The sequence below is a fragment of the Cricetulus griseus genome, chromosome 9 (genome assembly GCF_003668045.3).
Source record: "Cricetulus griseus strain 17A/GY chromosome 9, alternate assembly CriGri-PICRH-1.0, whole genome shotgun sequence".
NCBI classification, from domain to species: Eukaryota; Metazoa; Chordata; class Mammalia; order Rodentia; family Cricetidae; genus Cricetulus; species Cricetulus griseus.
In genome coordinates this window covers 14,717,212-14,741,166 of record NC_048602.1, presented here as the reverse complement: position 1 = coordinate 14,741,166, position 23,955 = coordinate 14,717,212, and the positions used below count along the sequence as shown (strand labels likewise).

Here is a 23,955-nt window from a genome sequence, read left to right as displayed (position 1 = left end):
GTAAAATGGGAATGAGTCTACCACAAGATCCAACAATTCCACTCCTAGGCATATACCCAAAGGAAGCACATTCATATAACAAGGACAACTGTTCAACCATGTTCATAGCATCATTATTTGTAATAGCCGGAAACTGGAAGCATCCTTGATGCCCCTCAACTAAAGAACGGTTACAGAAAATGTGGTACATTTACACAATGGAGTACTACTCAGCAGAAAAAAAAATGGAATCTTGAAATTTGCAGGAAAATGGATCGATATAGAAGAAATTATTCTGAGCGAGGTAACCCAATCACAAAAAAGACAAACATGATATGTACTCACTTATATGTGGACCTGCTTTATGACACATAGTAGTAACCATGCTTTATCAGAGTTGCTTATAATGATGTTGCTCAGAATGGTTTCCTTCCAGAAGATGATTGAGAAGCTAATTTAAAAAAATGGTGCCAGGTACCACAAGATTAACAGAACTGTACTGTTTTTCTTGGATTTTGTTTTTTACTTTTTTATTTCTTTAAATTGAGAGTGTAGGGGATGCTGTAGCCAGGTCTGCTTAGGGGCTGGCTATAGGTGTGCCTGACCACACTTTCAAGGGCATGGTCAGGGTGATGTAGAGTGACTGTGTTTTCTCTTTTGTTTTCACTTTTGTACTTGCTGGACAGACTGCTGCCATGCCGGCTGTCTAGGTTGATTTGTAAGTATGGCTTTTTCCTATTAAATACCCTGATATTTCTACCTGATTCTGTGTTGGTGATTTCCCACTATATCTGGTTGCCAGGAGTGGGATTTTGGAAACTTACACCCCATTTGGGACAGGCTGTAGGTCCCACCAGGCCTGTGGCCTTGGCGGGGAAAGCTGACTCTCTTCACAGGTGTTCCCGGCTCCAAGCCGACCAATTGCCACTGAGCTGCTCCCAGCTTAGAGACTCACAGAGATGCCCTACGGTTTTACCACCATGTGCTCGGTACCAGTTTGGCCTGCTGCCTACCTGCACATGGAGGCCTCTAGCTCATGAACCAAGTTGAAGTAGGTCTCAGCTTTCAGCAGGGTCCCTGCAGTGGCCTTAAAGCCTTGACTCATTCGGTGGTTGGGGCCTCAAGTCTGTATACGCTCTAAGATAAGTGCAGCCGCTTTTGTGCCCTCTCTCCACAGCTGCCACCCACCACTGCCAAGCTCCCTGGAATAACTGAACATCTGAGCCACCCACTGCTCAAAGAAAGTTACTGCATCTGGAGTAGAAATAAGGTAAAATTATGGCGGAATATTTATAATTTCCTAAAATTGGTAATACTTTTGCTTATTACATGAATTCACTGTTTGAGGAGGATGCTAATTTGCCAATTACTGGCATACATGCCATAATGGCAGTTAGCCTGCTGGTACAAATAATATTACCAGCCAGAAGACTCAGGAATAAGGATAAGGATAACCTCACCAACTACTTACAGGAAATAACAGCTTTATAAAGTGAGGTTTTGGAGAACAGATTAAGTCAGACCACAATTGTGCAGCAAGTGGAACAGAAATTGGATGATAAGCTTGACTCTGTGTCCAATACACTAAAGACAGAGCTGTCTGTTACCCAAGATGAGATGCATCATATTTATTCCATGTCTGAGGCCTTAGAGGTTAGGCTGGCAGAAAACCATGATGAGCTAAGGAATATCAGTAGCCAGCTAGAAACTCAGATAGGCAATGTTACCAAGAAATTAGATGCAAAGTTGCAAGATACCCAGGATAGGGTTTAAGAATTGGACAATGCCATTCAATCAATTATTGAAGCATCCAAGGTAGCATATCACAAATTTGAGTCTAGATTTGAGTCTTTGGAAGATAATTTACGGTACAGGGCTGACAGAATACACAGGTCCATATGGTCAATTGCTGAGGACTCAAAATCAGCAAATCATGACCTCGATTCTAGACCCAAATACCTAGAAGGCAGTTTCCATGCCATCCAGATGCTGCCTAAGGATGATCATATTAAAGACCTAGAAAAACATGTAAATGAGCAGTTAGAGCAATTTATAGATTCACTAACATGCTTGGAATCTTTTATGATTAAGGAGATTGAAACTTTTCAAAAGGATATCATTAGTAGGCTTCAAGACCATTGGGATGCCTCAGAAGCAGAATCACTGCAATCCAAGGCACCTACTCCACCCAGGTATCATGACTATTCTTCTAAGGTTGTTACTTGTACACCATTAGTGTACCCAGCTTCCATGGTAGAAAAGCCAGCTTCTAAGAAACACCCTCATGGACGGATGGCTTATGAATGGCAACCTATACAGTTGAAGGATCTTAAGAATATTAAAGAATCAGTTGTCTCATATGGTCTCCATAGCCCATATGTTAAACCAGCTGTACTTGAGAATTCATGCCAAATCCAGTGGAAGGCATTAGTAAGGAAGAAGCAAAGTTCCTTGATCATCAGGGCATAAAGGAAGGATTTGAAGCCCCTCTAGATAAGCTTCTTGGTCAGGGTATTTATGCTGACCCACAGGTTCAGGCTGAATATGATGATGATATACTGTCTCTATGCAGAAAACCAGCATTAAATGCCTGGGATAAGGTTTGTGAGCCAGGAGAATGCCTAGAAGCTTATACCAGAATAGAACAGGGACCTACAGAACAGTTCCAGGACTTCTTACAAAGGTTAACTAGGGCAGTAGAATTACAAGTAACAGATCCAGAAACAAGACAATCAATTATTTATACAATAGCTAATGAAAATGCAAACCCAACATGCAAAAGAATACTTTTGTCTTTAAAGATCAGATCTGCTCCGCTAAAAGAATGCATTTGTATGCAGCCAACATTGACTATCATGTGCAAGATACTGAATCTTGGGTAGGAGTAGCCATCTCCAAAGGTTTAAAAGGGCAACAGGAAATTAAAAGTTCTAGAGGTGAGGATGTATGGGCTTGGCAAGGAGAGGAGGAACTTACAGAGTTCAACATAGATACCAAGAGGCTAGATGTTACTACTACTATGAACCAGAACCTTTGGTAGGAAAAGACTTCCCCTGGAGAACACGAAGGCAACGGGAACCTAGATGTTTCAACTGTGGTAAAATGGGACATACTAAGGGAAATTGTAGACAAACGAATGCTAACAATGCCTCATACGGAAGGCCACTGCCATCTGGATTGTGTAGAAGATGTGGTAAGTGCAGACACTGGACCAATTACTGTAGATCGACCAGGGACATACAAGGAAACCCGTTAAGATCGGGAAACCCAGAGGGGGGACTCAAGAAGGCCCCCCACATCGAGAAAGATTTGGTCATTCCCAGTAGCAGTGGGAGACAATCTCTTACAGGACAATAGATAGTTCTTTGCCAATTGTGAAAAATGATACTGCTCTAGATGGTAGTTTGAATAGTGATGAAGATTCAAGTGTGAATGGACAAAGTGAGAAACGCATATTTTGGCAAGCTTCTATTAATGATAAAAGGCCTCAGTTGAAAGTGAAAATTAATAATAAAGTTATTTCTGGCTTAGTAGAAACTGGGGCACATGTAACTATTATTACTCAAAAGTCTTGGCCTCAGAAATGTCCTCTTAGAGAGGCAAATGTACATTTTCTGTAATTGGAACTCTATCTAGAGTTCGACAGAGTGTTAACTCGGTGGTCTGCATTGGACCAGAAGGACAGAAAAGGATACTGAAACCATATGTGGCAGATATAGCTATAAATCTCTGGGGTTGTGATCTCTTACAGCAATGGATTACTCAGATTAATATTCCTGCAGTGTCAGATACAAATTATGTACAATCTTTAGATAGTAGAAAATATCTGGTAAGATGCTATGGAAAACGGTTACCAACAATCCAAGTTGTACAGAAACTAGGTACAAATGAAGGACCTTCAGAGGAGCCAAAGGCCCTGACATTGAAGTGGCTTACAGATGAACCAGTTTGGGTAGGACAAAGGCCTATGACCTCTGAGAAGCTAGAGGATTTAGAGAAGTTAGTACAGGAACAGCTAGATCCTGGACAATATAGAGGAATCTACCAGTCCTTGGAATTCTCCTGTATTTGTTGTCAAAAAGAAGTCAGGTAAGTGGAGAATGCTGACAGACCTGAGAGCCATAAATAAGGTAATTCAACCAATGGGCTCTCTGCAACCTAGAATGTCATTACCTTCCTTAAAACCTAAAGGATGCACTATCATATTCATTGATCTAAAAGTCTGTTTCTTCACAATACCGTTACAGGAAAATGATAGAGAAAAATTTGCATTTACTGTACGAACATTTTATAACTCACATCCAGTTAGGAGATATCAGTAGAGTGTTTTGCAACAAGGAATGCTAAATAGTCCTACTTTGTGTCACCACTTCGTAAAGCAACCTTTGGAAATAATTCGTAAGAAATTTTCACAATCTCTTGTTTATCATTACGTGGATGACATTCTTTTATCGGATTCTAATAAAGAAACTTTGGAACGTATGTTTGAAATGGTGAAGGAAGTTCTGCCTCATTGGTGTTACAGATTGCCCCAGAAAAGATACAAAGAGGAGATTCTATTAACTATTTAGGTTACAAGATAGACTTACAAAGAATCAGACCTCAAAAGGTACAAATTAGGAGAGATCGTTATCAAACTCTTAATTCTCTTCAGAAATTATTAGGGGAAATTTCTCAATTACAGACAATTATTGGTGCAGAAGAATATGACTTAAAGCATTTAAAAATGGCCCTTAAATGTGATAAGGACCTAAACAGTATGAGAATTTTATCTACTGATACAGAAAACGAGTTACAATGGGTAGAAAACAGAATATTGGATGCACACGTAGATCGGATAAACCTTAATTTAGGCTGTATTCTGATTATCTTGCCATCCAGAGAATACCCTTCTGGGATTCTGATGCAGAGAGAAGACATTATATTGGAATAGATATTTCTGCAACATAAACAGAATAAAAAGTTAAAGACATATATAGAAAAGATTTCTGATTTGATTTTAAAGGGAAAATTAAGACTTCGTCAACTGACTGGAAAAGATCCAGCAGAAATTATAGTACCTTTAAATAATGAAGAAATTTCCTCCTTGGGGAAAGATAATGAATATTGGCAAATAGCTGTTATTGACTTTTTGGGAACAATTAGCAACAACTAAACCAAAACCGACAAAATTAAATTCATAAAAAAGACAGTCTGGATTCTTCCACTTATTGTAACTCCCATTTCAGGAGTTCTTACCTTCTACACTGATGCCAACAAATCAGGTAAGGCAGGTTATAAATCAGGTAAGGTAAGTAAAGTAGTTCAAAGTCCATATACATCTGTACAGAAGCCAGAATTATATGCAATTCTCATGGTACTTAAGAATTTTACAGAACCTCTTAATATAGTTACTGATTGTCAATAACCAGAGAGAGTCATGCTACACATTGAGACTGTAGAATTCATTCCTGATAATAAAGAATTAACTTCTCTGTTTTTGCAATTACAGGAACAATCACAAACAGAAGTAATCCTATATACATTGCACATATCAGAACCCATACATGTCTGCCAGGCCCACTAGCACAAGGCAATGATGAGATTGAGCGTTTATTAATTGGAAGTGTGCTAGAAGCCTCAGAATTTCATAAGAAACATCATGTAAATAGCAAAGGTTTGAAAAAGGACTTCTCTGTCACTTGGCAACAAGCCAAGGAGATAGTGAAAAACTGTCCTACTTGATCCTTTTATAATCAAACTCCATTGCCAGCAGGTTGTAATCCTAAGGCCATTGGGGAAATGAGGTTTGGCAGAAAGATGTCTTTCACTGTGCATAGTTTGGAAATTTGAAATATGTCCATCATACTATAGACACATTCCCAGGGTTCCAATAGGCTACTGCTCTTAACTCTGAAAAAGCTGATTCTGTTATTACACACCTGCTAGAGGTGATGGCAGTTATGGGTATACCTGCCCAAATAAAAACTGACAATGCTCCAGCATATGTCTCTACAAAATTGGAACAGTTTTTTCAAATATTATAACATAAAACATGTTACCGGTATACCACACAATCCTACAGGACAAGCAGTGGTTCAGCGATCTAATAGAACACTTAAGGAGATGCTCAGAAAACAATCTTGGAAGACTAAACCCCCCAAACAAAGGTTGCATAATGCTTTATTAACACTAAACTTTCTTAATGCCAATGAAAAAGGACAAACAGCTGCAGATAGTCACTGAACTACGAAGAAAACTGCTGAACTGAATCAGCCGGTATACTTCAAAGATATACTAACCTCTGAATGGAAACCAAGACATGTGTTGCGTTGGGGTGGGGGTTTTGCATTGGTTTCTACAGGAGAAGAAAATCTTTGAATACCATCAAAGTTGATCAAGATTCGAGTGGAAAAAGAAAAACCTCTCGACGAGGACAAATGACAGGTATTCTAGTAAGGTATATCTCGTGAAATAAATAGAAACCTCCCAAAGGAAAGGGAAGTGTTTTGCTTTTGTCTTCAGAGGAAAACTCACCTCCAGAAGGCATAGGACACTGCATGGGTAGATACTTAAGAAGAAAAGGTAGCTATAACCATCAAACAAAATGAACGTGCCAATGGTAAAATTTACAACTGTCTCTCAGAGAACTCTATTTTTCTTTATTTCCTAGTCCCTATTCAATTAAACCAATGCTGGATTTAGAGGCAGATTTGGATTTCCTCCTCTAAAATCCAAGCACGTTATTTAACTAATCTTTAGTGTCTCTGTGTTGTATCAAAAAGCCAATTGATGTAATACAGAATAAAAGAAGAATTTGGGGACTTTGTCTTTTCTTGGATCTTTCACTCAAGGTGTACACCCTCTCATAATTGTTATGCTCTCATGGTTGCATTCCCCAGCATGTGTACATACAAAAGCAAACATTTCTCTGCTAACTGTTTATGTTTGTGTCCCACACAGCCAATGAAGATCTGCCTGACAGCAATCCCTGGACACCCTGGAAAGAAAATGGGCCACACTTCCTCAACTGCACTGGATCCAACTTGCTCCATTTCAACTGACACTCCGGCCAAAGCTTTGGATACTCACTTCAATGAAGTTGAGGATTTCAAGTGAGATCTTCAATCAAGAGAATCCCATCTAACATGGACTGGATGCAATCCATTCAAGACTTTTACTACACTAATATTTTCTTCCTACAGGACCCCACATGACTGTCATCGTCCCATTTCAGCAAGAAGTAACTTGGGGGATGCTACGCCCCCTTTCCCTATTGTTGTCATTTAGGATAATGTATATACCTAGTTAGTGCTAACTTCCTATTGTTTATGGTTGGGATTGGAAGGAGGTGTTCAGGCTTGGACACCTCTTTCAGATGACTTTAGGGATTAGTTAAAATAGATATTTAGGATGCAACATAAGCAGATTGTTGTATCTTCTCATATTTTACCTTTATGATTGTTAATTTTGGATACTTTATACTGTTAAGTTTTAATCCTCTTTTAGACTAAAAGGGGAATTGTAGGAGAAGCTGTAGCCATGCCTACTTAGGGACTGGATACAGGTGTGCCTGACCATGCTTGCGAGGGTGTGGTCAGAGTGATATAGAGTGACTGCATTTTCTCTTTTGGTTTCACTTCTGTACTTGCTGGACAGACTGCTGCCATGCCAACTGCCTAGGTTGCTCGGTAAGTAAGGCTTTTCCCTATTAAAAGCCTGACTTATATTTCTTCCTGACTCCGTATTGGTAATTTCCCACTATAAGAGAGTGCTGGATGTCTCTATAAGTTTGTTCAAATGACTGACTGCAAAACCTGGAAAAGCTGCTGCTGCTATTGATGCATAACATACTGTCATTATTGGTATTTTTATATAAATATGAATATATATATACATATATAATTTGAATTTTTGGAAACTTTAGCTGTGCTGTCAACTTTGTGAAAAAGCATACCAGTTTACCATGTTCAGTTGTCACTGTACAAAAATTAATAGCCATATTGGTCTAGAAATGTTGAACTTAATTATTTTCCATTTGTACAGAGGTAATGCACTGTATTAAATATGTAATGTCTTAAAAAAAGAAAGGATTTTGAGAGCCCATTCCATGTGAAGGGATGCTTTCTTGACCTGGACACACAGGGTCGGGCCTAGACCTGGCCCATGATGATGAGGTAGACTTTGGGAAGCCCCCTTTGAGGGCCTTACCCTGTTACGGGAGTGGAGGGGGGATGGCTAAAGGCAGGGGGGATGTTGAGGGGAGGGATAGGGAGAAGGGATTGACATCTGAAGCAAGCTTGTTTCTAATGTGAACTAATAAAATAAAAAAAATAATGTTTATAACCATTGAAGAAAGAAATTGAAGAAAATATCAGAAGATGGAAAGATCTCTCATGTTCAAGGATGGATGAAAAAAATGTAGTACATTTAACCAGTTTACTCACTCTGGCCTTAAATAACTGTATTTGAGAGGACTCATCTTAAGTTATTTGGATTTCATGCCTCTCATAATTTGCTTAAAGAGTGTTCCAGGCACTCTGAAGTCCCTGAATGTAAATGACTGTGGGATAAAAGATACTGATATCAGGGTTTTTCTCCCTGCCCTGAGGTAATTCAACCAGCTCACAACTATCAATCTCATCAACAATGACTTCTCCACTGACATGCTTAAAGAACTTCTTCACCATACTGCCAACCTAAGGCAGCTGACCAAGAAGCTCTGCCCTGCTCCAAGAGGTCTATGATCACTTTTGATATATCTAAGTAGAGGAAATTTCCCAACATTGTGCTGAGCTCAAGGATACACTCATCTCTATAAGGTAGTTCAAGTTTCTCTGCTTTTATTGTTACACAAATTATTTTCTCCAATGAAGGTCCCTAATCTAATTTACATTATTTTTTTCCCATGAGACAAGATTTCTCTGTGGCTTTGGAAGTTGTCCTGGAACTAGCTCTTGTAGACCAGGTTGGTCTCAAACTCACAGAGACCCACATGCCTCTGCCTCCAAGTGCTGGGACTAAATGTGTGGGCCACGAAAGTCTGGCTCTATATTACATATATTACTGAGAAGACCATCACATGTCCCCATGTTTCTAGTCATTTATTAGGTGTCATTTGCAATACACAATAATACAAGTGCCCCAGATGTGCCAGAGGACTTTTGTGACCAAAGTCATGGGATGGCTTCAATGGCCATTCGCCAAACAATCACCATTTTCCACAAGAATTCTTCAAGGTCAAAGTAATTCTAGAAAACAACTGTTCCCTCTAATGTCTACACCAGATGCAGTGAGTCTGCTAAATTCATAAAATACCAGTGGATCTCATAAGTAGTCAAGCAGAGGATTGGGACTTTTGTTTTGTGTAATTCACCTGTAGAGAGACAAGGACACAAACCAGGATTTTCATGCCAAGCTCTAACCTGGCACCCCACATTCATGCAATACCAAGGTTCTTCAGGATAGCAGAATGACTCAGGTAAGAACGTGGCCATGAGGATATTCCCTTCAGGGGGAATCTTTTCCTCCCCCACATCTGTCTCATCTCCTCCAGTCCAGCTTGGGATGAAGAACCTACATCTGTAACACAAGCCTCTGCCTCAGCTGTTTGTAGCCACTGGCTTTTGTGCCTGAATCCATTTGAGAAAATAAAGTAATTATCATCCATGAAACATCGTTTTTTGTATCCTAGTCAGGTCTTCCCCTCCCAAACTATGGTACTGTGGCTAAGTATCAGCAACTCAAGTCAATGCTCATGGGGTGGAACATGAATGAGCTCTGCCTTCTCCCCATCTCTGCTTCCTTCCACCTCTGGATGACACATCTGATGCATCAGTCCCATACTATCTAGGACATCTGGAGAACTTTATTGATGTGGCTGTCTTTCAGTTTCATGGATTCATTCCATTATCATCATGGCTGGACTTGGTACCACTCAAGAAGACATGGTTTTGGAGAAATAGATGGGAGTCCTACATCTATCAGCAAATAAGTGGACTATGACACTGAGTGATGCATAAACAAAGCAGACCCAAAGCCAAACCCCACAGTGACACACTTCCTTCAGCAAGGCTACACCTCCCATTAGTGCTGTACTTATGAACTTATGGGGACCGTTTACATTCAAATGTCTACCTCCTGGTCCATGCCTTTTTGTGGATCCATCCATTGCCTCCTGTGTATTAGGAAAGTGCTCACCCTACTCAGGCACATTCTGAATCTTCAACCATAGATTCCAGTGTTCACCCCACCTGCTACCACTGTATGAGAAAATGAGTTGGTATTGGCCTGTGAAGAATATCCTATAGCTTTTGTGGATTTTCTGGGAACTTGGTTTTGTTTCCTTCTATTTTGATTTTGCTACTAGGTTTGACCATGTAGCCCAGGCTAAGGATGGACTTTAGATCCTCCTACCCAAGCCTCCAGAGTATTGGTGCTCTCCAAACTCTAACTGCACTCAGACATCCCGATACATGGTCCCTCTAATCAGCCACTGCATTCTATTCCCAGGGTGCATGGTTTAAGTTTTCTCAGTCTCCATTATGTTCATCCACATGGAGTCCTACACAGGTCCATGGAACTGATAGCATCAAATGTGCCATCTTTAAGTCATAAATGTTAGAGATATGGTGAATCCAGGAGCACACTGATAACCCAGTCCATGAGCTTGGACTGAGAATTACTGACATGTGGCCACAGCATGCAGAGCGCTTCATCTATCCTTTGGCTTAGAGAGAAAGTCAGATTGTGGAACTTTGTGGTGGTTCACACGAAGAGAATTTGCTAGACAAGCACAAAACACCTTACTGTGATCCCCTGAATTTCCTATGAAAAGAAACTGAACCTTGAAATTATCCTGTGAGGCCTATCATGGTGGCAAGTACCTTTAATTCTAACACAAGGAAGGAAGTGGCATGTGGATTTCTGTAAGTTCAAATTTATCCTCGTAAACATAGTAACTGCAGGAACAGCCTGAAATGTGTAGTGGGGACAGAGAGAGAGAGAAAGTGAGAGAGAGAGAGAGAGAGACATCTTCTGACCTCCACATTGTTACAATCACACATAAAGACCTATGTACAGACTGACGTAAACACTCCATGACAATAAATGAAAAAAAAACAAGTCCTGAAAACATGGCTGTGAAGCTTTAGTATCTTGAGGGAAGTAAGATGGCAAAGAGCTTGGATCACTGTATTCCTTCATACATGCTAAGTGTTTCCCTTTACCACAAACATAATCTTCAACCTTTATCTTCTACTATGGAGATCACACATGAGCATCGTCAGCACACCTGCCATTTGCTTTTTCATACTTGATGTGCTAAGCCCAGTGGATTTATCAACCTCTAGAAGGGCTTCATATTTAATTCTATGGATTTATTTTTATTTAATAATTTATATTTGCCTATTTTTAATTATGTATGTTAGAGGGCATGCGTGCATTATCTGTGGAGGTGGAGATGACCACAAGTGCTCCTAGGAACCAGAAATAAATGTCATAAACTGGAACAGTTCCAAGTGTTTCTGACTGCTGAAATCAAACACAGTCCCCAGAAGGAGCAGTAAGCACTCTAAATATCTGAGCCATCTCTCCAATAGACTCTCTAGCTTTCTGGCTAGGCTTACATGAAGCTGGGATAAAGGAAATAGCCAAGAACATGGCATGTAGGGTCATTATTTTCTCTAAAAATTCTAGGATGCAGAAGGTTTAGAGACAAGGAGACACAAGAGTGTGCAAACACAGTAATCATAGTGAACAACTACAAGATTTTCAATGAACTGACTCAAATTAAAAGTACACAACACATTCTCTCATGAAAAACAGTTTTATTGAATTTACTGGAAACTGTAATGCTAAGGATGGTGGGGGAAGTAATTTACAGAGAAAGACAGTTCACAGCTGACTAGTGAGAATACTGCGTGCTTAACACCAGTTCTTTCTCGAGTCAACATTATTGTTCACAAAAGAAATATATGTACATATTTATAAATTTTTATCTAAGATATACAAGGACAAAGCCAAACAAAGACAGAGATATGGAATACACATCATCAAGTCAATTATGCTCTTTGGATTATCCTCTCTTTTTCCCCTCCTGTATGTCTATGGTCTCTCATACACTGTGTGCTGGGATGCAATCCCTACTATTTTCCAATCACTTTTTCTGTCCAAAGTTTCCATCACTATTAGCCCTCAGCAGATCAGGAGGCCCTGATTCTCCAGATCAAAGATTCTCACTAGTCTGAATCAATAGAAAAATATTGCTTCCAAATAAATCCAAAACACCTTAAACAGACATGCTCTATATCTCTAATAAGTCATTTGAGTCCTGGCTTTCATTTATCAGAGCCCAACAGTAATCTCTCATTATTTGTTGCCAACAGGAACATAGTGAGGCTTCCAGGTCATAGAAACAAATTTCCAGCAATGTAGACATCTCCTACTCACAAAGGAGTCCTCATTAGGCTCTCTTATACCCCTGAGTGTTTCCAAGAGCTCAGAGCAATGTCGGGCAAATCTGTCTGGCAGAACATTGCCGATGCCATCATAGACTTCTTCCGGAGCAGGGTATGTCTCTCGGGTCAACTGTCGCAGATTGGCAGTGTGCTGCAGCAGCTTCTTAAGGCTGGACAGAGACAGGAAGTTCCTCACAAAATTGAGCTCAACCAGCTGGGAACACTGGCTCAGGGCAGGGAGGAGGACACTGATTTGCAAGTCCTTGAGTGTACAATCCTTCAATTTTAGTATCTTCAGAGTAGCTGTCAGTTTCTCTAGCAGCTTTCCTAGAAGGGGATGAATTAAATCTACAAAGCTGACACCACTCAGGTCCACATGTCTGAGCTGATGAATGCTTGGATACGGGGACAGATACCTCATGTCTTCTTCTGATAGCATGCAGCACGTGATTGCAAGGATCTCTAAGGGACTCTCCAAGGACCTACATAAAGACAAAGGAGTTTAGCTCAGTATGTATAATAGTGATAGAGAAAGTGCAATGACTTCAAGGTAGCAGACCCTAGTTACCACTAAGGTCATTCTGAGAGCATCATGAAGGTCAAGCACAGGATGCTCCCTGATTGGAGGATTAACATCAAATGCATCGTTGTGAATGTTTCTGTCCCCAAATCTGTTCTTTTTGCACTGTCAAGCCCAAAACCTCATCAGCTGAAAAATGGTGTCAGTAGGAAACCAAGGAGGACCACCTAGGGGCGGTTTAGAGCTATCCCTGTTTGTGACAACATTGGTCTCAATGAGACCCACCTTCCTAGCACAGCCTCTGTCCTACTTATAGTGCTTGCCCGAGTCCCTAATCACTCTCAGTCATTTTCCATTTACACAGACCCTACCAGTGCTCAAAGAGCACCTGTCCTTTGGGGAATCAGAGAGAGAGAGAGAGAAATAAGCTGTGAATAGATTCAGAGGACAGTGATGACATGGGGTAACATGTATTTTAAAATCTCATCCCCTCTATAGATCTCTTTTCCCCTCAACTGGGTCCCTACCAAGACCATTTCTAGATCTTGGATGCCTGAGTAGCAGAAAGACTACTAGATCAATCATCCTAAGTTCTTATCAGTGTATACTTGGGGGTGGCTGGGAAGTCCCAGGTGTAAACTGATCTTTCATGTAAGCTGGAAAAGCTCTTCTATGCCCTGCAGAGAAAGCTCTCTATACTTACTCACCTGAGTACTTGTTCTAATCTTTCATTCAGGAAGAAAACACGATTCAAATAGAGATGCTGGAGCTTCACGAGATGGGAGAACTGGGGTATGATTTTTCTAATACACCATACATTCATTTCTCGGTTCCTAATTTATTCCAAAGACATGCAGATATCATTGAGATGGAGTTTCTGAAGGTATCTCATCTGACCCAGGCCAGGGGCAAATATTGCAAGGGTTCTCATGTCCCAGTGACCATTCACCACCAACTCCAGGATAGATTTTGGTTCAAATACTTCCAGAAGCCTAACAGGGTTATAGGCAGGGATGGTCCCAAACTCCAGCCTTTCACAGATCGCCTGCAGCACTTCTTTTCTCTGAATGGCCCACGAGCAGAAATATTTTAGGTATTTGCAGAGATACCTGGACTTGAGGGAAAGGTTCATCATCACAGTCACAACCTGTTTTCCCTGTTGTAGGCAATGATCCACCACTGGTTGTTTCTCATTAACATCTGGGGAACAGACACCATCCTCTAATCCAGCCCACGAATTCCAGAAGTTATGTTGGGCATCCCGAAGATCATGGACTTCTAGTTTGCAACTCCTGTTTGTCAGACGAGAAGTAGAATCAAATGACAAGACTATCAACGTGTAATCTGTCTTGACCCCACACATCACTTTCCTTCAGTCCATTATTTAAACAAAGAGCAAGAAGAGGCAAAGGTAGAGTCATTGTAAGTTGACTACATCTATTAGTATAGTGCTCCATACACCACAGTCCTTTCTCACTTTATCATTTGTCTAAGAAAGCTCTGATTCAACTTGGACCACATTCTGAACTCTATAGTCACTTCCCTCCATTCACTCTTCCCCTCCATACTACCTTTTTCTCACTTACCTAGGTCTATCCTTTTCCTTAATCAGCAAATCAAGGCCACCCAGCACAGCCTTCAAGGTCTCCAGGTCAGGGGTCTTCATCAGGGCTCCCACAGGAAGGCATCGGAAGGGCCAGGCTGCCACGATCGCTGTCAGGATATTTGTTTGTTGGCCATCGAAAGCACCTTTGAATAGCGGTGGGAAGAGTTCCATGGGCAGGTTCTTCAGAGCAGAGAAAACCAGGGCTTCATCTTTTAGTAGACTTCTTATTGCCAGCTGCTGGAGTGTGGATGGGGAACTCATTCTGACCTTCATATACCCCAGTGCTATAGAAATTTAGAGGGAATAAACCCTTTCAGGCAAAACAGTTTTAGCATGCCCCTTTGCCCCTTCATCACATAAACCATGCAGGCCTCAGTCAGTAGTCTAGAAATGCTGGAAAAAAGTGTATTTCCTATTACTCATTATCTGTCTTTCTCCTAGTCATAGGACCCTCGAAGACCTCATGGAGATGAGCACTCATGGGAACAAATCTCTGTTATTCTGCCAATCTCAAGCATTTCTCCCCCGAATCCCACTGCCCTGGGCAATGAGATAATGGATAATCAAATGTTTGTGGGCAACCATCTTCAAATGTCTCTCATGAAAATCATGAGCAAATTTAAAGCTCTCACAGCCAAGTATGCGTTGCATTCAATCAATGGAACTCCTTGGGAGACTCCTTGAGATTTGAAAAGTAACTATTAATTGGTAAAATTTTGGAAACTGGAGCAACACTGAACTCTTGACCACTCTTTAGGACTTCTAATACTGACAGTTCTTTACTCGATGCATTCCTGAAAATGACTGTCCACTTCTGGAGAACTTTCTTCAGCTTTAGTTAGTAACTCTGTAGTCACTTTGAATGAAATACTTTTTAAGCTGGACTGGAGATGTTGGTCAGTGTTTGCTCAGTGTGCCTTAGCCCTTGAATAGAGTAACATCAGCACTTGATTACAGGTTAGCAGGTTAGCTCAAGGTCTCAGTACTAATAACACCTAGCTTCATATGAAGTTATAGGCTACCCTGGAATTTTCAGCTTCAAAATAGCTACACCAAACAAAACAACAAAATCAGGGATACTAAGATGACATGAGAGACTGAAGATCCTGGGTAAAGTTGTGTCCTGATGGGGGTGAATACCTTACCCCTTCAGGTCAACCATAAGTTTTCAAACACCAATAGGTTCTGATAGTCACTTTGGGATCCAACAAAAGGTACCTAAACTGGTCATTTTAACCCTTATATCCCCTGTACTTCTCACACCTTCCCCATATAACCACATCTCTCAGCCAAAAGCTGCCATGTGACTGGATAACTGAGCATCTCCCCATCCAAACCTACTTGGACATTTACATCTAGGCTTTGAGTGAATCAGATGTGGGAAAGCATGAAATCCCAGATTGTACTCAAGTCTCAAATGCCTCTAACACTTCTCTACAATATCACAGCTCTGGGACTTGCTGTCTTGCTTACAGTAATGCATTTTAAATTTCATATAAATTCTATGTAACTCAGGCCAACATGAAATAATTATGAAACCTGAGCTACCCTGAAGTCTCAGTAATCCTCCTGACTGAGAGTAGTTATATGAATTGTATCTGACCTCTTTGATTAGATCTGTTATGAGGAAAGAGAATGAACCCAGACTATGGTGACAGTAAAAACCCATTCCCCAAGTCACCTCAAAACACTAAGGATTTGTCTAAGTATTATTAATTGATTAATTTTGTTTGTATCTGCTTAGTCTTTTATGGAATCATAGTCATGGTGATTGAATATACAGCTGGGTTTTAGTGATCATCCTACCTTCATGGAAGAACATCTAAAAAGGGCATGCTCAGGTGGATTAGATACACTTTCAGGAAAGAGAAGGAACTGAGATCCTTGTGAAAATTAGGACTTCTTTTCTATTGTTCTTTGGAACAATATGTAACAGCCCTACAGTCCTGGAACTAGTTCTGAAGACCAGGCTGGCAGGGAACTCAGAGCTTTTCCTCCCTCTGCCTCCTGAGTGCTGGGATTAATGTTGTGTGTAGCAAGACACATAACAGACCCAGAAACAAATATTGGGGTTCAACCTAGGGCTGAAGTACAGAGAGGCAAAGCAGCCAAGCCACTATCTCTTACTTCTACCTCAGGCTGAATGGGCTGATCCAGACTCCATGCAGTCTCACCAAGCCTCAGGTGGCATACTCTCATCACCGTGGCTGGAGAATGATCCTGAGACTGACTAATGAAGACCCTGTTTCTATCTTTTATACCTCTCTAGTACTTGGATGAAAGGTATGACATCTGTTATTCTTTTAGACTGATTCAAACTTAGACAGCCCTGAAGTAAGAGAGATCCATCTGCTTTTGAAACCCATCCTGTGTCCTGGGATTAAGGTTTGCCTGGCTTATATGTCTAAGTGGTATGGCTGCTCTGCTACTTTGATCTCTAATGGCTTTAATAACTGAAAAATATTTCACCACAGGCATGTGACACCACCACCTAGATAAATTAATTTTTTTTTTCTTTTCTTTTTGATTTTTCTTGAGATGGGGTTTCTCTGTGGCTTTTGAGGCTATCCTGGTACTAGCTCTGGTAGACCAGGCTGGTCTTGAACTCACAGAGATCCACCTGCCTCTCCCTCCCGTAGTGGTGGGACTAAAGGCTAGCACCACCACCACCACCAGGCTTTTTTTTTTTGAGACATGTTTTTTCCGTTCAGCTTTGGAGCCTATCCTGACCTTGAATTCACTGATATCCCCCATGTCTATCTCCCAAATGCTGGGATTAAAGGCGTATACCTCTACCACCCAGCTAAATTAGCACTTCCTATATGCTTGTTTGCTGTGCTGTGTACAGGCTGATAATCTTGTGGACTCACGTGTCTCCATAGTATAGTCAGCTGTGCCTAGATCTGGGAACCTCCCAATTCTGATGATCCATGAAGTGGCCATTACTCAGGAGGATGAGCAAGAACAATGTCAACACCTACCTGGAAATCAGAGTTCACTTAATGTCACTATCAGAAATCTAGGAGAGATGGTGTCCCAAGGGAAATGGGAAGTGATCTTTGAGCCAGGCATACAGTCACTGGCCTGGGAAGTAAATAAGGGTGTTCACATCTCTCCATACATGAAAGACAATGACCTGAGATGGCTTGAAGGCAAAGTCTCTAATCCACAGTGTTGGTATTAAAGGTGAAAACCACCACACTGGACTTTGTGTATGTTTAAGACTTGTCAAAAATAGGAAAGGCTGTTCTTGAAATCGAGATCATTCTGGCTTTACAAAGATTCTTAGGCCCATTTTGGAATTCTAGATAGAATCTGCTCTGTAATTCAAACCCTTAGCATTCCTTTCAATAAAGCTTCACTGAATAGTGTTTTGTTATTCTTTGAATTATAATTTCCCTGAACTGTAGCGTACAAGTTGTTGTTCTGGGATCTGCTATTAGCTTTCTGATAACCAGCCCCATGTTGTAGCTGAGCTGAGAACTAATCTTTAGCAATGTGCTTGCTTCAGCCTTGACTATTTACTTGACATTGTCTGGGAGTGACATTTAAAAAATGAAAGATCCAAGAAGCACATACAAGACACACCTGGGAACTAGAATTAAGGTCCTGAGCATAGAAAATTACAGACCCTGGACAGACATCTCTGCCTGAAGAGCTGTTGTGACTACCTTAATTTAAACACAAACAGATGACCTGGGAATGTGGCTCAAACTCAGACCACTTGTATATTGTGCTCAAAACTCCACAACCAAAGCACTTATATCAAAGTGTAATGTATCTTATTTGATCCCCTGACCTGAACTCACCTGAATCACACTACAGAGACCAGACTGTCTGGATCCTTTTACTCTCTCCATAATGTTTTGCCAATACAGGCTTCTGTCACCATGCAAGGGGCAACATGATACATAAATGACCCAGAAACTGATATTGGGATTTAAACTTCAAGTTGAATTACATAAAAGCAAAGCATATGTTCACTAGCTCTTACCTCAGGCTCAGGCTGAAAGGGTTGATCCACACACGACCTCTTCACTAAACCTCAAACTGCTGCCTCTCTTTCCTGCCTGGAGAATGAACGCCTGTCTTCAGTTCAGCTGTGGAAGAATGACTGATGCTGAATACTGAAGTCCCTGCTTCTATCTTTTATAGCCCTCCAATGCTGGGATTATAGGCATGTGTTCTGTTACTCTTTTAGACTGATTCACTATCCAATATCCCTGCATGCCCTTGAACTCAGAAAGATCCCTCTATCTCTGAATCCTGAGTCCTAGGATTAAAGGTGTGTACCACCACTCCCTGACCAATATAGCTTGAGGCTGACTTTGCTTTTCTGAATTCGAAGTCAAGCTTTAGTAGACCAGAAATAGTATATTACTACAGCCATGCATCTATGCAGTGTTTAATAGCCAAATACACTAGCCAGGAATCATAGCTAAAAGAGAATCACAACACTCTCAATGATAAGCAAGTGCATGGTAAAGAAGAGCTAGCCTGAGCTGGGTGGAGGTGGCCCACGCCTTTAGTCCAAGCACTTGGGAAGCAGAGGCAGTCAGATCTCTGTTAGTTTGAGACTAGCCTGGTCTAAAAGAGCTAGTTCAGGGACAGCCTACAAAGCCACAGAGAAACCCTGTCTTGAAAAACCAAAAAGAAAAAAAGGAGGGGCTAGCCTGGACTGAAAGACCCCCAGAGCCCTAAGGGCCTCAGGACACTGAGGGGCCCCTGAGATTCAGAAACCAGACCAAGAGCTGCAAAAGCAAGAGGGTTTATTGAACGAATGCCCATTCAGGTGTCAGCAATATCGGGAAAGCTGCACACCCCAGAAAGAGGTGCAAGCTCCATATATAGGAAAAAAAAACACAGATCAGCATACAGGCAAGGGGCACAAAGTGATTGATTACAAAGTATGATTTCATGTTAGAGTGGTCACCCAGGTGTGATCTGCTTTTCTACAAAGGAAAAACCACAGAACTACCCTGAAAAGTCCTTGATTGTCTGTTGGCCAACCAGGTACGACCCAAAGAGCATTGTCTTGTCGTTTGCCTCTGTCTAAACCATAGGATGTGCCCAAAGTTGGGGCCAACTTCTTTGAAATGGGCCAAGGCCTGTGAGAAACTTTTTCTCTCTGTGAACTAAAATCTTTCAAAACTTTTTCTTTCAGCAAACTAAAATCTTTCAGTAATACATAACGAGTTCCATTCAGGAAACACAGCCAATTTCACTCTTGCCTCTACTGTAGGGAAAACCCTATTTTAAAAAGCAAATAAAAAGAGATGTCTTTGATACAGTTTGTCTTTAGCTAGACCCAAACAATACATTGGATTTTCACTTCCTTTTAGACTCCATGCACTGGTTTCTCCATTTTACACTAACTTTATTTTGGGTGCTGTTATTCAGTTGAATGGTATCAGAGCAGCTATACAGGAAGTTATTTCGTTTTGTTTGCTTTCATGTTTCAGCCAAAGTCTTGCTTAGGTTGCTACTATTGGTTCCTTTGCTCAGCATAGCATTCTCACCTTCTCTCTGCATTGGCTGGTGACCATCTGAAGTTGCCTTTCTCATCCAAGCATCCTTTGTTTGGTTTTGCCTCCAGTACTCCCTGCTTGGCTGGATTCTGACCAATCAGTGTTTCATTAAATCTATTAGAGCGAAAATCTTTACAGTGTAACAGCAATTGCCTGTGTCATCTGCCCACCTCACCCAGTTTCTGCTTTCCACAGACTGAGCCTGCCAGGGAAAGGCTAGGGAGCATTTCTGAACTGTTGGGCATGTGACATCATATTCGATGTCAATAGAGCTAATGTGGAGATAACTGGGCTTTCTATTATTAATTCGGAAACTGAAGTAGAAGATGTCATAACAAGGCCACCTGGCTGCACATCCAGATGGTGTCTCTAATGCAAAGTGAACCAAGACTTGTCAGGTGCCCCCAAGGCAGTGTTAGAAACCTTTGACTGCACAAGAGCATTCGGAATGATTTGTCATCTGAGATGAACAGGCCAATAAATGACAACCCTTGGGTGGGAACAAACATAAGCCCCTTGTCTTAACTGCTGCCATTTTGACTTCAGAATACATTTTATCTGTAGGGGGAATAATGTTCACATTGTAAAGCCCTATGGGAGCTGGGGACCTTCCAATACCTGAACTGCACCTCCATAACAAGGGAAACAGTCTGTTGTGCAACTTTAGTTCTCTAAATTATTAATGCTTTCCCATCAAGTGTAAGAGCAATTGATTCTGATCGTTTATTTTGATTTGAAAAGATGGAACACATAGGGAAACCTCTGTGTCTGCTTGGATTGATTTGGAGCCTTGGGGCAACAAAATCTTGATGCATTGTCTGGGTCTAAAGGTCCTCCCATGAAGACTCCCAAATTCATTCAGGAAGCACCACAGACTATCTGTCATCTGCTGTTGTGGAAGTAAGTCAAGGTTTTAGTTTCAGATCTGCTTGGATGGTGCCTATATGGGATCCTAGATAGGAGAATACAGGAAGGAATCAGCTCCTGAGTCTGCATTGTGGTCTCTGATCAATCAGCTTCTGTAATGCTGCCTAGGGATAAATCTGGCTTTTTGGAACCTATGTATCTGTTTATGGGGATTCAGATCCTCAGACCCACAACAGCTTATGCTTCCATCGCTTTCCTATCTCTCCTTCCCCCTGTCTCTTTCTGGATGTAGCTGAAATCAGGATATCACCAATATCTGGATGCTGAGACCTGATGAAATAGAGTTCAAGTATAGCCTTGGCTACATAGTGAGACCTATTGTCCAAGAACAAAAAGGAAAGAAAGAAATCCAAGTTTTTGGAAAGCCACAGAAGACAGATGAGTGAGGCTACGACACTTGGGTCATTCCAATACTGGGGAGATAGCAGGAAACTGCAGATGAAAGCATGTTCTTCTCTAGGAGGGATGAGGCCTTGGGAAGATCCACAATAGTACATGAGCCAGGATCAGTGGTGTCCACCTCTCATCTCAGCACTTAAAAGTAGAAGTGGGATGTTCAAGGACATCCTTGACTACATGGGGAATTCTTGGCCATCCTGGGCTATAAGAGCTCTCATCTCCATAAAACACAAAAAGGTGAAATCCTTATTTAGGGTTGTGCTGTTGCGGTTACTTTGGTAGGAAAATAAAGATAGAGTCTCACATCCAAAGTTGCAAGGGACTTCTTATTTCTGGTTTTCATTTTCTGAATTTTATTTTCAGTCCTTTTTTTTAGTTTTTTTGTTTTGTTTTGTTTTTGAGACAGGGTTTGTCTGTGGCTTTGGAGGCTGTCCTGGCTCTTGTAGACCAGGCTGGTGTTGAACTCACAGAGATATGCCTGCCTCTGCCTCCCAGTGCTGGGTTTAAAGGTGTACACCTCCACCGCCTGGCTTTCAGTCCTTTTTTTTAAAAACATAGGCATATCTCTATTACTTAAAATCTGTATGTGGTACTTGGTATTGACCTTAGTATATGTCCTGTAATTGCTCTACCACTGTGCTATCTCCCAGCCTCTTCTATTTGTCTTTTGAAACATGGTGAAGTATAACAAAACTTGACTTGGAACAGGTTATTCCTGTACTATATGGAGCAGTATTCACCCCAGCTCTTTCTTACTGTTTAGACACATATTCTGACACTGTCCAGACTAAACTGTACCTGGTATGCTCAGTATTCAACCACACTCTTGCCATCAACTTTTGAGTTTCCTTCATCCACACACAGGTAACTCAAACCTGGATCTTAAGACGCAGATCATCTTTGAGCTGGCTCAGCACGTCCATTCACTGCCTGCATCAGCATGAAGATCCCACTTCAGTGTCTGCAAGGAGATCACTGAATCTGTCAAGTGGTCTTCTCACATCTGGATCTTGCCATGCATGTTCACATTCATGCAAATCCAAAATATGAAATAAAAATTAATTTGTGTCTAATCAAGTGATAATTGACATTGAGGACATGTAGAAAAAGCTGAGTGGATAAGCGCAAATTTTGTCCTTGCCCAGGACCATGGTTCATTCCCTTGATCCCATTCATCTCTACCTTGTGTTCTAGGGAGAGCCTCTTTCTGGCTTTCAGAATACTCAGGCACCCATATTGTGCAGAAATGTTGCATATACATAGACAAAGACTGACAAACATGAAAACAGAAAAGGAAATGCCGGGCGGTGTTGGCACATGCCTTTAATCTCAGCACATGGGAGGCAGAGGCAGGCAGATCTCTGTGAGTTCAAGACCAGCCTGGTCCTCAAGAGCTAGTTCTAGGACAGCCTCCTAAGCCACAGAGAAAGCCTGTCTTGAAGAAAAAAAAAAAGGAAAAGGAGAGAAAACAGTCATTAAGTACAAAGATATGCAGGCAGACAAGGTGTCACAAACCTTTCTCTCAGAACTAGTTTGTACATGTAAAACAAATCTCAGACTGATGGGGCAGCTCACGCCATAAAACAAGTTAGATAAATGGAGAAGGATTGTTGTGAGTTGGAGGCCATTTCAAGCAACATAAAGAGTTCCAACTCAGTACAGGCATGAAGAATAAATCCGCTCTGCTGAGTAAGGTACCCTTTGTACATCTCAGTCCTCGCCATTTTGCATTATGGGTGGCACTATACCTGTGCATCATCTGCATTAACAAACTAGCACGAAGCCTTTTATATCTAAATGCTATGTGATAGACAATTTCAGCTACCCACATATTGTATATTGAAATTCATAAGGATTTTCAATCATTCAATTCCATTCATCAACTGAAATTTTGTTTAGTATGTGATTTTTTTTGAAATGTATAGTGAATAGTATGTTGCACTGGTGTCAATTCATCATGGAGCATAATAAATTTAATTTCACCCAAATAGAAAAAATAAGAGTGCCAACTAACCTTAGGTTCATGGTGAAATCCCATCTCAAAAATTCCATAAATTGATGGTCATTGGTGATCCACAATGTTAATCCTAGCACTTGGGAAGCAGAGGCCAGTGGATCTCATGTATCCCTGGAGGCCAGAAGAGGCACCGAATCTCTTTGCAGTTGATTGCACTATCATGTGGTTGAGGGGAATTGAACACAGGACCTTTGAATGAGCAACTAGTGTTCTTAGCCACTGAGCCATTTCTCCAGTGCCAAGACATCATATCTTATTTGATCCTCTAACCTCAACTACATCCTCCTGACTCTTTCCGTAAAGGGACTGATACTGCTGCCTCCAACACAGCTATGTATAGAGTGGTCTAACAGCAGAGTACACTAGCCAGGTATCATAGCAAAACAGAGAATTCAAACACTCCCAATGGCAGGCAGGAGCATGGTGAGGAGAGGCAAGCCTGGGCTACAAAATGAGTTCCTTTCAGGTTTGGAAGCATAGGCAATTTCACTCCAACCTCCAACCTAGGGAAAATATATTTTAAAACATAAAAAACTAAATGT

General features: G+C 41.1%; 1 protein-coding gene across 1 annotated transcript; it reads right to left on the bottom strand.

Moving 5' to 3' along the window:
• Nucleotides 1-12,327: 12,327 nt before the first annotated feature.
• LOC100750468 (PRAME family member 14-like) lies at nucleotides 12,328-14,830 on the bottom strand (the record flags this gene model as incomplete). The annotated part of the gene is given in 3 exon segments (XM_035449129.1): nucleotides 12,328-12,898; nucleotides 13,644-14,228; nucleotides 14,523-14,830. Coding segments are annotated over 3 exon segments (1,464 nt in total), but the record flags the coding sequence as incomplete, so codon positions are not given.
• Between the last annotated feature and the right edge of the window lie 9,125 nt (nucleotides 14,831-23,955).